This window comes from Diabrotica undecimpunctata, chromosome 8 (assembly GCF_040954645.1).
Source record: "Diabrotica undecimpunctata isolate CICGRU chromosome 8, icDiaUnde3, whole genome shotgun sequence".
In the NCBI taxonomy this organism is placed as follows: Eukaryota; Metazoa; Arthropoda; class Insecta; order Coleoptera; family Chrysomelidae; genus Diabrotica; species Diabrotica undecimpunctata.
The window spans coordinates 126944763-126956942 of record NC_092810.1 but is presented as its reverse complement, the minus strand read 5'-3'; the positions used below and the strand labels follow the sequence as shown (position 1 = coordinate 126956942).

Below are 12180 nucleotides of genomic sequence, written 5' to 3'. Positions count from 1 at the left end.
GACACGTAGCAAAATTCGTGAAAGACGCGGCAATAGTTTTTATGCTTGAAAGCGATACTAAAAATAGCGTTGGCTTATTCATATATCATATAGCGCTTATGCTTATTATGCATTATGCTTTGTAAGAACTGTATAGTGTATTATTGTTTTACATTTTAGAAAAAAATGTCTTAAATGTTAAAGATATACGAGGTCAGGGCTATGCCAATGTAGCGAATATGAAAGGGAAAATAAAGGCTTCAAAAACGGATTCTTGATATAATTCTAGAGCTTTATACGTGCCCTGTACGGCTCATATATTAAACCTGGTCGTTAATGATACTGCCAGGTCTAGTGGTGATATTTCTGGTTTTTTTAATATGGTACAAGAAGTTTATAATTTCTTTTCTGTTTCCCCATATCAATGGGATTTACAAAAAGATCAACTTTTAAACCGTAAGGTCGGAAGGTATTGCGTTCTTATAGAAGATATTTTTTTTTGAGATGTTAGTGCAGGAAACAAATGCTTAAGCCTAATAGTTATTTTTATCTGGTGTTGTAGAACATTTAAGTGTAAATCAATGGAAGCCTGTGTCTGTTAACGAACTTAAAACATTTTGTGGACTTACATTGCATATGGGAACATGGAAAACCAATAGAATCTAGGACTACTGGAATACCGATCCTCTTTTTTAACTGAAATGTTTCCATAATAATATGAGACGAGATCGTTACTTGCTTATTTTGAGATGTCTACATTTTGCCAGAAATCCAGAAGAGGGTATAATAGAAGATAAACTCTATAAAATTAAACCACTTTTAAGTTACTTCAATAATATAATGGCTGAAATATATCAACCAGGAAAAATCTATCACTTGATGAAAGCATGATATTGTGACGTGGTAGATTATCTTTTCGAATATATATGAAAAGCAAACGTCACAAATACGGACTTAAATTGTATGTGTTGGCAGAACCCAACGGCTTAGCGCTTTATATTTAATTATATCGTTGATTGAATAACCCAAATTTGGGCTATTCAATCAACGATTATATACAGGACGTTATGACTCTACATGTGGAAACTCAGACTCTACAGGTCTGAAAGAGTAGTTTTAGAACTAATGCGAAATAAACTTAACATTGGGCATTCTCTTTTTACAGATAATTTTTATGGAAGTGTTGATTTAGCAAAAACGCTTTTACAAAACAATATCTTCTGCACAGGAACTTTAATTTTCAAGAGAAAAGGTAACCCTAAACCTAAACAAGTTTTAGAAGCTAAACTAGCACAAGGACAGTAGGACAATACAAAGATGGCATTTTAGTAGGAAAGTGGAGAGATAAAAGGGAAGTTGTACATATCCACGGAATTTAAAAATGATCTTGTCGAAACTGAAAACATAATAAACCAAATAAAAATAAAACCCCTACCTATATCCAAATATAATGCGTTTATGAGTGGTGTTGTGTGTTGATCGCAAAGATCAAATGATCGCGCTCGCTTACTATCCATGCGAGCGAAAGACGCTCAGATGGTATAAAAAAATAGGTATTCACATATTTCAAGTTTTGTACAAAAGTTATATTCCATACGCTGGTAGAAAAATAAATTTATATGAATATCGTTTAGAAGTTATCTGATACCTTTTAAAAAATTCTGAAATAGTATTAGTTACTTCAGCATACAAACAACAGACAAGCACAACATTTCAAAAATTTTAAATGTTGTTAGTAAAGGTCGGATAAGGAGAAAGAGATGTAAGGTATGGCAAAAGAATAATTTAAGAAAAGACACGATATTTGAGTGCAGCTTCTGTCCTGAAAAAACCTGGCCTTTGTGTTGGAACTTGTTTTCTGTACAGTTTCATAATGATAATAATTTGTGACAAAGCACGTGGTGTTCGTGTGTATTAAGGTATAAAAAATGCTTATTAAAAGCTTAAAATTTTTTTATTTTAAAGAAGATCTTTTCGGAATTAAATCATTCCATCATCAGTTTAATAAAAAGTTGTTAAAAAACATTGTATGGCCACATAAAAACATTGGAAGGACATCCGTATTAAAATATAATCCTCATGGTAGTTATCAAGGTAAATGCAATAAACTGTTAACTTGGTGATTATTAAAAACTGAAAATGGGGACAGAACAGATCAGAGGTAATGTAAGTCGATAAAACCTCACCAGCTACAGGGGGTCATGTAAGATGCCCCCATTTTCAGTTTTTAATAATCAACAAGTTAACAGTCTACTGCATTTACCTTGATAAATACCATGAGGATTATATTTTAATACGGATGTCCTTCCAATGTTTTTATGTGGCCATACAATGTTTTTTAACAACTCTTTATTAAACTGATGATGGAATGATTTAATTCCGAAAAGATCTTCTTTAAAATAAAAAAAATTTAAGCTTTTAATAAGCATTTTTTATACCTTAATACACACGAACACCACGTGCTTTGTATTCAACAGGTATACTAGCCACTCCTGGATATCTCCACTTCATGGTTTGTTCCAGTTTCACTTTTAATAATAATTTGTAATTATTAATATTATTATTGTAATATGTTTTCTACTAAAATATCCAGTGAATGTTTCTTTTGACAATAATGACTTTCTGCAATTTAAAAATCAACATTAATGATCTAGTACTGACGACGCCTATGAGCTTCACGCGTTAAAAAAGACACAATTTAGCAAAAACTTTATAAATGTATTCTGCCAACAAGAAACCAATCACAGTTATAACGATTTACAAAAAAATACTCTCAGCACCTATCAATAGCATATCGTTAGGCTTTAAGCATGCGATGTATTAAACGGTGGTCGCTTTCCATCCTCCTTATAATCCTATCTGTATTTGCGACAACGTATCTACTGGTGATCTTAATCACATATTCCTCGAATGTTCTCTGAACTCTCGGTTCTCTTCAGTTCGTTATCAAGAACTAATTCACAATGATGACGGGCAAAATCACTAGTATAATGTATAAAATGCAACATACAGAAAAATAAACAACTCGGGAGTCAGTATTAAGTTTTGTCTTTCTCATAAAAATTATAAACAGTTACTTACACTTCATATCTGAACTTACAATGCAGATTTTTAATTACGATATATAACTATGAGTATATTAATTACCTTAATCAAAAATAAAATATTACAAAAATGAAGCAAATAAATCAATTTGAATAATGTTTAACAAATAATCAGTTCTTTCTTGTCTTTGCTGTCCTTTGGACCCTCAATAATTTTATAACAGTGGGAAAAGAATGTATTTACGACTTCTAAAATGGCGCATGCGTCACACGAAACACTGAAATTTATACAGACGTTTTCTTAGTGGACATGACTCTAAATTTAAAAGGGAGTTCACCATCCTCGTTCAAATAATTTTTTACAGCAGTAAACGACATTACAAAGCACTTTTCTTCAGCAAACGTTATATCAATGTTTGATGTGTCGTTTGTGCAGATTTCGGTAATTTTAAATTTTCTAGTGCCTTTGTAAACTTCAAATTCGTAGTAATAATGTTGGGCTTGAGTTTTTAATCCTATGAATTGAAAATGGAAGTATATTTTTTTATTCGATGTGTCAACTCTATGTTTGCAGTATAAATAACTTTGTCCACTGAATAAAGATATTAGATAGACATTATTAAAGCTGGTTTTTAGGCTAACTTTCATCACCGCATCAGTTTTGAACTCTAGTCTGGTATTATCTTTATGATTTCTCTTAAAATGTTGATAAATTTCTGAATAATCACCGGACCAATTACACGACCACTTTGCAAATTTTTTTCCTTCGCAGGTAAATTTCCTAAATTTACACTCCCGTTCATGACTTTCTTTATCTTGCTTGTTGACTGCGAATTTGCAACCTTTATGCTGATAAGCACAATCGAATTTAAGAACATCTTTTATTCCTTCTATCAATTGTTCCAGCTGATAATTTCTTGTAGTAGTTAATTTCTCTCTACAGGTTGGACACATTTGAATGCCACTCTCTTTAATGCACGAACCACACATGCTGTGGCCTACTTTGCACTGAATTATTGGAGGTTTCATAGTTTCCAAACAAATCGGACATTGCATAATTTGCTCTGCAGCCATATTCCTGAAACAAAAGACAAACAATTAGAAACTGTATTATTACAAAATTAAAATATAAAATACAAAACTATATATATCTATCTATACAGCCCTTGCTGTCCAATTTTGGACATAGGCCTCCTCTTCCTTCTTCCACGTCTCTCTATTGTAGGCAGTTTGTATCCACTTCGGGCCTGTGTATTCTTCAAGTCATCTGACCATCTTATTTGTGGCCTTCCTCTTTTTCGTTTGTAACTATATGGTCTCCAGTGTATAATCATCTTAGTCCATCTGTCGTCTTTCTCTCTTATGGTATGTCCAGCGAACTTCCACTTAGTTTTGCTATCTGCGTTAATACATCGGTCACTTTTGTTTTGTTGCGGATCCAAGTATTTCTTTTCTTGTCTGATAGCCTGATGTTCAGCATTTGCCTTTCCATGGCTCTTTGGGACTTTGCTATTTTTTCCATGTTTTCCTTTGTAACCGTCCAAGTTTGAGAACCGTAGGTGAGAACAGGAAGTATACATTGGTTGAAGACTCTTGTTTTTAAATATTGGAGGTATTTTCTATTTTTTAGTATATAGGAAAGTTTTCCGAAGGATACCCAAGCCAACCGTATCCTTCTAAAAAAAAAACAAAACTAACTCTTGAAAAAGTTGAATGTAATGTACGAATTCAGGGGGAACTGTCTGAACCTTTTAAAACAAATAATCGGCTGCGCCTGGGAGACCCTCTCTCATGTATACTGTTCAATCTGGCTCTGGAAAAAGTAATACGTTCTTATGTCACAAATCACAACCACTGGTTCAATATATAAGAAATCAGTGCAAATCCTGGACTATGCTGATGATATCAATATTGTTGGGAGAACTTAAAACGCTGTACGAGAGGCATATGTAGCATTAAAAGAATCAGCTACAAAAATAGGTTTAATAATAAACACCAACAAAACGAAGTATATGGAAATAAGCACGCAACCACAAATCCTACGACCACTCGTTATAGCAAACGACGTCATCGAAGCAGTGAACGAATTTGTATACCTGGGAGTCCTCCTCAAACTGAAAATAATACTACCACATAGGTAAACCGAAGAATTTGCACGGCCAACAGATGCAATTTTGGGCCCAATCTTCTCCTTAAATCCACAATTATATCGAGAAATACAAAAATAAAACTCTACAAAACAAGAATACGCCCAGTCCTAACATATGGTTCAGAGAGCTGAACTCTAACAAAAAATAATTAAAACATGTTGGGATGTTTCGAAAGAAAAGTACTAAAGCGAATCTATGGAGCAGTGAATGACAATGGAGTGTGGAGAAGACGATACAACTTGAAACTTTATAGAATATACCAGGAACCTGATATCGTAAAACATATTAAGGTAGTACGTCTGAGGTGGATAGGACATGTAATGCGGATGAAACAAAATGACCCAGCTAGAAAAACGCTCCTTGAGCTAGGACCCACGCAGGGTTGTAAAGACAGAATGATGATGATTATTACAAAATATTTATTTCGAAATATTTATTCAAACCTAACCTTTCAGGTTTTACCAACTTTGAACTTTTTCTTGTTCGCATTATAGTATTGAACACTACAGACAGCTTTTAATAGAATTATGTATATTTTCGTTTTGTTGCGGATGAACTCTTTGAATTTCTTGTGCAGCTCTGCGTGATAAACACTTTAAACTTGACACAACTAAAATTATTAAGAAAAGTCATAAATACGCATGTCATAACAGATAACGCACAAAAATGACAAGTCTTTAAGACAATTCCAATGTCAGAATACAGTTATCAAAACATGACTGATTCGAAATATTAGACATGATAATTTCATTATTTTGACACTCCAAAAGGTGGGCTAATTTTTTTATTAAACAATTTATGAAAAAAATTAGAAAAATTTTGGAAAAATACACCGATTTTGAGGTTTAAAATTCAATTTAGATTGCAGTGTTGGTCTTACGACGGGCAGCGATGTCGCTCAAGTCTGCACAGTGGTAGGTGTGTGGTAGTTTGGCAATAGACTGAGAAATCAGGACCGTACGCGCTTCGTTATAAAAATTAATTTAATTGAGTTAAATAAGAGAATAAACAAAAAAAAAAACAAAATAATTCTATAAAAAATGCCTGTATACATGAAATATCTACTACTACTATCGGTTCACAGCGTTCTCCGACGTCTTCCGACTCCTAACCGCCATTCTTCTCTATTTAACCATAGGCCTGGAGGGATTTCTCTTTCCTCTAGTTCTTTTTCAATTCCCTCTCTCCAGCTTCTTCTCGGCCTTCCTCTTTTTCTTCTTCCTTGTGGTGTCCACGTCAAAATCTGTTTCGGAATCCTGTCATCTGGCATTCTCTGTACATGTCCGTACCATATTAACTGTTTTGTTTTTTATGTCATCAACTATTGTATGCTTGACTCATCATTTCTCGTATTCTCTCATTTAGTATCCGATCTCTTCTTGATTTGCCTGCTGCTCTTCTCAAGAAGTCCATTTCTGTTGCTAGTAATAGTTTCTCTGTTCTTTGTTTCATTGGCCAAACTTCACTGCCATATGTGATTACACTTTTAAGTATGGTGTTATATATGAGTTGTTTGTTCGCTTTAGATATTGTTTGGTCCCACAGAATGCCGTTCATCATGGATATGGCTTTTCTATCCTGTATGTTTCTGTCTTTTATAGCAGCATCGAGTGTTCCATCTTGAGTTATCTTCATACCCAGGTACTTGAATTCCTCACAGTGTCTAATTTCTACCCCATCGTCTAATATAATGGACTGCTTTGTCCCTCCAATACACATGGTTTCAGTTTTCTTGATGTTGACTTCGAGACCCCATTTGTTATATTCTTCTATTAGCTTCCGAGTCATGTAACTCAAGTCGTCATGATCCTGAGCAATCAGTATTTGGTCATCAGCGAAACATAAGGTGTACAGTGTAGTCTCGTCGTTGAGAGGGATTCCCATGCCATTACATTTTTTGCCGGCACAGAGTTTGTCTGTGCCGGCTTTCACTAATTCTGCAGGGATGTCACCAGGACCAGGGAATTTTCCATTTTTCAGGGATTTGGTTATTTCTTCCATCTCTGATTTACTTATTTGTAATGGTGATGAATTTATACGTATACCTATCGTGTTGTCTTCCATGTTAGTAAATTCTGGTCTTTGTTCTGTTAGTAATTTTTTGAAATATTCTTCCCATTTTTCTGTTGTTATTGGTGATATAACGTCTTTTTTCTTATTATTTCTCATACTTTTAATCAATCTCCAACTCTCTGTGCTTCTTCTACCTCCTACGTAGGTGTTGATCTTTTGGCAGTTCTGTTCCCATGATTCGTTCTTTTTTTGAGTTATCTTTTTCCTTATTTTGGCTTGCGCTTCTTTGTAAATTGTTTTATCGTTTTCTGTTTTTATTGTTATTAATGTTTGGTATTTCCGACGTTTATCTCTAATTTCCTTCTCTATTTCTTCATCCCACCAGTACGGTTTTATTCCTTTATGGTTTTCGTCACATTTCCCCAGTGCTTCTTCTGCTGCTAAATGAATCGACCTTTTGATGTGTTCGTAGTGTTCTTCGGTATTTTCAAAACTACCCATTTCTAATTTTTGGTCTAATCGTTTTTTATACAGTAGCTTTACACTCTCGTTTTTTATACAGTAGGTTTAAACTGTTTAGGTTGTACCGTACTTGTTTTATTAACTGATTTGACTCGATGTGCTCTTTTTCTTTTTCGTATCTGTTTGGGAGTACCGTTTTAACTTTTAGCAGGTGATGATCGGTGCCGCATGATGGCCCTCTGGCTACTCGCACATCTTGTATTTTAATTGTAGTTCTCTGTCTTACAATGCTATAATCTATTATAGATTTCAGATTTCTGGTCTGTTGTATCCACGTGTATTTGTGTATATCGCGATGTGGATAAAATCCATTTAATATTTTCAAGTTATTTTGTGTGCATGTTGTTATTAATCTGGTTCCATTATCATTTCTGGTATTTTCACCGTGTGCTCCTACCACTTTATTGTTCAATTCCCGTCCAACTCTGCTGTTGCTACATATGTACAAAAAATGCAAGTAGTTTACCATATACGACACGATATATATATATATATATATATATATATATATATATATATATATATATACATAAAATACACAAGAAGATAAGAAGATCATAACTGAAATGTACTGTACGTACAGTACTAAAAATAAAACAAATGAGCATTAAATCTGATATATTTCTCGTTAATTAATACTAATCGCAATCCATGTGTAAATCGTCCTCATCCTCTGAATCATCTTCTATATTAATTATCAGCGGTTTAATATCTTCCTGCAAATTGTCAACCGTAAACATTTTTTCTTCTACTTTCTTGACGTGGTTCACATAATTATGCCACTGCTCTTTAGATACGCGTTGGTAAGCTTCTTTTATCAACCGTTTTACAGATTTTTCTTTAAAATCGACGTTTTTTTTATTTTTTGAAGTCACATAGCTTTTCACTTGACTCAACACCATCTCAATCGGGTTCAGTTCGCAATGGTAAGGCGCAGTCTCAAAATTTTAACACTTTTCCGCAATTTTGTCAATTTTGTACTTGTCGTACTCGTTTCTAAATGCGGCCACAGTATCCAGTAATTCACTTTTTAGGTAATCTTCCTCGAAGAAAATATTCTTTTCGATTAGCCAATCTTTGATTTGACTTAACTTAAATCTCTGCTTAAATAACTATCAAAAATTAAGGCATTAAGGTGTCCGAAATTAGGCAACCCATATTTAATATGTGCAATTTTCACATTTTTATAAATTTTTATTTTATGCCGTCTCTTCCTAACAATCATCCTAATTGTTTAGATATATTGTTTCGATTTACCACGTATGAACTTGATCATTGAGTAATAACAAGTCCAAATATACAGTTGTTCAAAATCTATAAGCAAAAACAATAAGCTATCCGAAATTGACCTATTTGAAAGTTTTTTCACAGATCTGCCCTGGTCTATCTGTGATGAGAGAACACAACGAAACGTGTTTCATTCCACTGTCATCTCATTATAACAAAAACTACCCAATAGTTAATAATTCCATAATTTCTCGTTTCATTGGGTGATTAATATTAATTTTATATACAGAAAACACTTTTAGTTACGATTTTTTACATTCAAAACGTTGGTAGCAATCAACTTTTCTTTATCTCCGTTATTGAAAAATATCATGTTGATAATGACTATAAATAATTAAATAATGTATAATCTACCAAATTTAATATTTAAAAAGAAATAAATAAATCGTTTCCCTTCTTGAACATTTTAATCAATAAAGAGGATGATATAGTCAACAACCAAACAAATATTTAAATTATAATTCAAATCATAATGTCAATATTAAAAGGTCATTATGAAGAACCATAACTATTTCTTTCAATGAAAATTGGTTTTTAACAAATTTATTTTACTACAACTCAATTATTATTCTACATCGTTTATAAAGACCTTTACAAAATAGACGAAAAAGAAAAATACAAACAATATAAAATTCTGAACAAATTTCGAACTAAAATTTGAAGGAATATATTTTTACTATTTTACTCTTTCTGAAATCGTAAAATTTTAGAACTAATTAAGGCATTATTGAAATTAGACTTAAGAAAAACAAAGGGTTTGAATTTATTCCAGACAGATCAACAACACTATAACCCTGTCTATTACAAGACCACAATAACCCAGCAGGAGTATACAAGTACATAATAGATTATTAAAGGAAATTTGTAGTACTATAACTAAAATAGAGAATATGTATATTGGTGGAACACCACAAAATATTATGTGGGAAAATAAAGAGCAAATTAAAAACTGCAAGAAATAAAATATTTAAGCTTAAAAATAACAGATATCAAAAAAAGCTTAAGCACGAAACACCCAAGATAGAAGAGCAACAGTCTTAATGAATGGTATTCTTTGGGATCAAAGCACCCCCAAAGTAAAAAACCAAGGATATATAGTATCATTGTAAACACTATTATAAATTTAGGAAGTTAAGTTTAAGTATGATAACTAAAAGGGATAACATACATTAACTGCATTGGAGATGAATTTCACGAGAATGGGTGGTGGAAAATCAGCATTCAAGAAAGAATTCCAAATAATAAAATATGGGATATCATGGGAATTAAACACACAATAGTAGATGACATGCAAGCAAATCATGGCAAACATACTACCAAAAGAAATATTAAAATGTAGGTATGTATGAACAAAATTTACATACAGTTATAACTCATAAATATTAAAACAAGAAAATGATAAAGGAGGTAAAATAGTAAAGAATATTATACAAGGCAGGCTTATAGTGAGTGCACTTTAGATAAGATTAGTTGGTACTAGTGTAGTAAGACGGAACGATGAAGTATGTATGCAGAGATGAAATTTATTTCAATAAATGCTGCTTCACTTACTGATTATTGTACAATGATTTTTATTCTCTGGGAACCGTTCTTTTTTTATGTAATTTCCATTTAAAATCTGTCTTATTTATAAAAGCCATCGCCATTACAAACAAAACAAAACAAAGTCAAACAAAAATTCGCATTTCTGGCGACCCTTACTAATGTAAACAAATACCAAAGTAAGATATCAAGTAATCAGATGAACACAGCCTCCTGAGCCAATGCTAAGCACACAAGATTGTGAGTGTGAGCTAATGAGCTAAGCTCATTATCATTTTATTTTCTTTAATGCTGGGTCAGATACTTAACAGTGTGATAGTACACAACCCAGTCAATGTATGTAATTGATCTCATATTATAAGGAAACACTGAAAGAATTCAGAATAAAAACTGTAAGTAATAGTAAAGATCTTAAAGAAAAAAAGTTAAACAGTAGGGCAAATGACCAAAGAGAACAATCTAAAATGTTCACTAGAACTAGAAGATGGAATTTATGCTACTTAGGTGTAAATGGTAGGAAATAATTTATGATAATTCAACAAATCTTAAAGATAGAAAATATTGAAAACCTTAATAAATTAGTGTTAAAAAGACCAAGAACAGCTTAGATGAGAATATTTAAGAAATAAATAAATCATTTATTCCGATACAACATGGTAAAAATAGCAAACTACTAAAATATATTATATGTGCATATTATTCTGTGATGTACAAAGCGTTCCCGGGAATCCCATAGAACCTATTTCTACTTATTACACTGCTATTACAAATTTTTACTTGCTACAATACTTAATACTTTCATTATACCTAGATTAAGACTATGTTAAACTTACCAAAATATACTACGATCAAAATAAACACTAACTTAAACAATAAACAAACCGCCTGCACACTAGTCTAAATAATATGTCAAACTCCAGCTGATAAAAATGCGATCGTGATATCCGAACAAACTCGAATCTTCTGAATTATGATATTTTATTCTAAATTTCAGCGGTCCTAGAGATGGGAATTCACGTATATTTTGGAATGTAATATAATAATTATGAAGAAAATGTTATACAATTAGCTTGATAAAAATAGTACATTGTTCTTAGGAAGTTATTATCTTGTACCAATATATCACAAAATGAATTGCTACATTTATTAAGTTAAGTCACTAGGGAATGAGTTCAGTTCAGTTCAGAGCTGGATTTATAGTTTGACGGACTGTAGACGTAGATGCACTGCAGACGTAACAAACGGACTGTAAATATTATTTCAATTTATAAATCGACGGAGTGGAATTTTTTCGCATGAGTAGAAACAGTGGCTAGAGTTGGTGACCATGATACTATAATATCCTTTTATTATTTATTATTATTATTTTATAAATTCTGAACGTTCATTGTAAGAAATAATCAACAAAATCCAAATTCAATTATTTTGATAAACAACTTTACAAAATGGTGGGCGTGTCAGACACTTCACTTTGGTTGACAGCACAAAATTTTTCCTTTTGATTGGCCAGACGCAAGTAACGCACTGTAAAAGATGAAAGTTGGCCAACTCTTCCGTTACAGTGCGTTTCACTTACGTTCCGTCATGCGTTTACGTTCATTTATAAATAAGAGTACACAAAATTCTATGTTGACAGCGCGTCT

At 32.5% G+C, this 12180-nt stretch overlaps 1 protein-coding gene across 2 annotated transcripts; it reads right to left on the bottom strand.

Moving 5' to 3' along the window:
- Positions 1-3011: 3011 nt before the first annotated feature.
- On the bottom strand, positions 3012-11570 carry LOC140448556 (E3 ubiquitin-protein ligase sina-like). Of its 2 annotated transcripts, none has more exons than XM_072541638.1 (2): positions 11371-11570; positions 3012-4101 (listed from the first exon to the last, which is right to left on the bottom strand). In XM_072541638.1, exon 2 carries the CDS (start codon positions 4095-4097, stop codon positions 3309-3311), a length of 789 nt encoding a protein of 262 aa, XP_072397739.1. In that variant the 5' UTR covers positions 4098-4101; positions 11371-11570; the 3' UTR covers positions 3012-3308. The 2 variants fall into 2 exon arrangements, with proteins under 2 accessions (XP_072397739.1, XP_072397738.1); XM_072541637.1 differs by lacking the exon at positions 11371-11570 and adding an exon at positions 5622-5771.
- Positions 11571-12180: the final 610 nt, after the last annotated feature.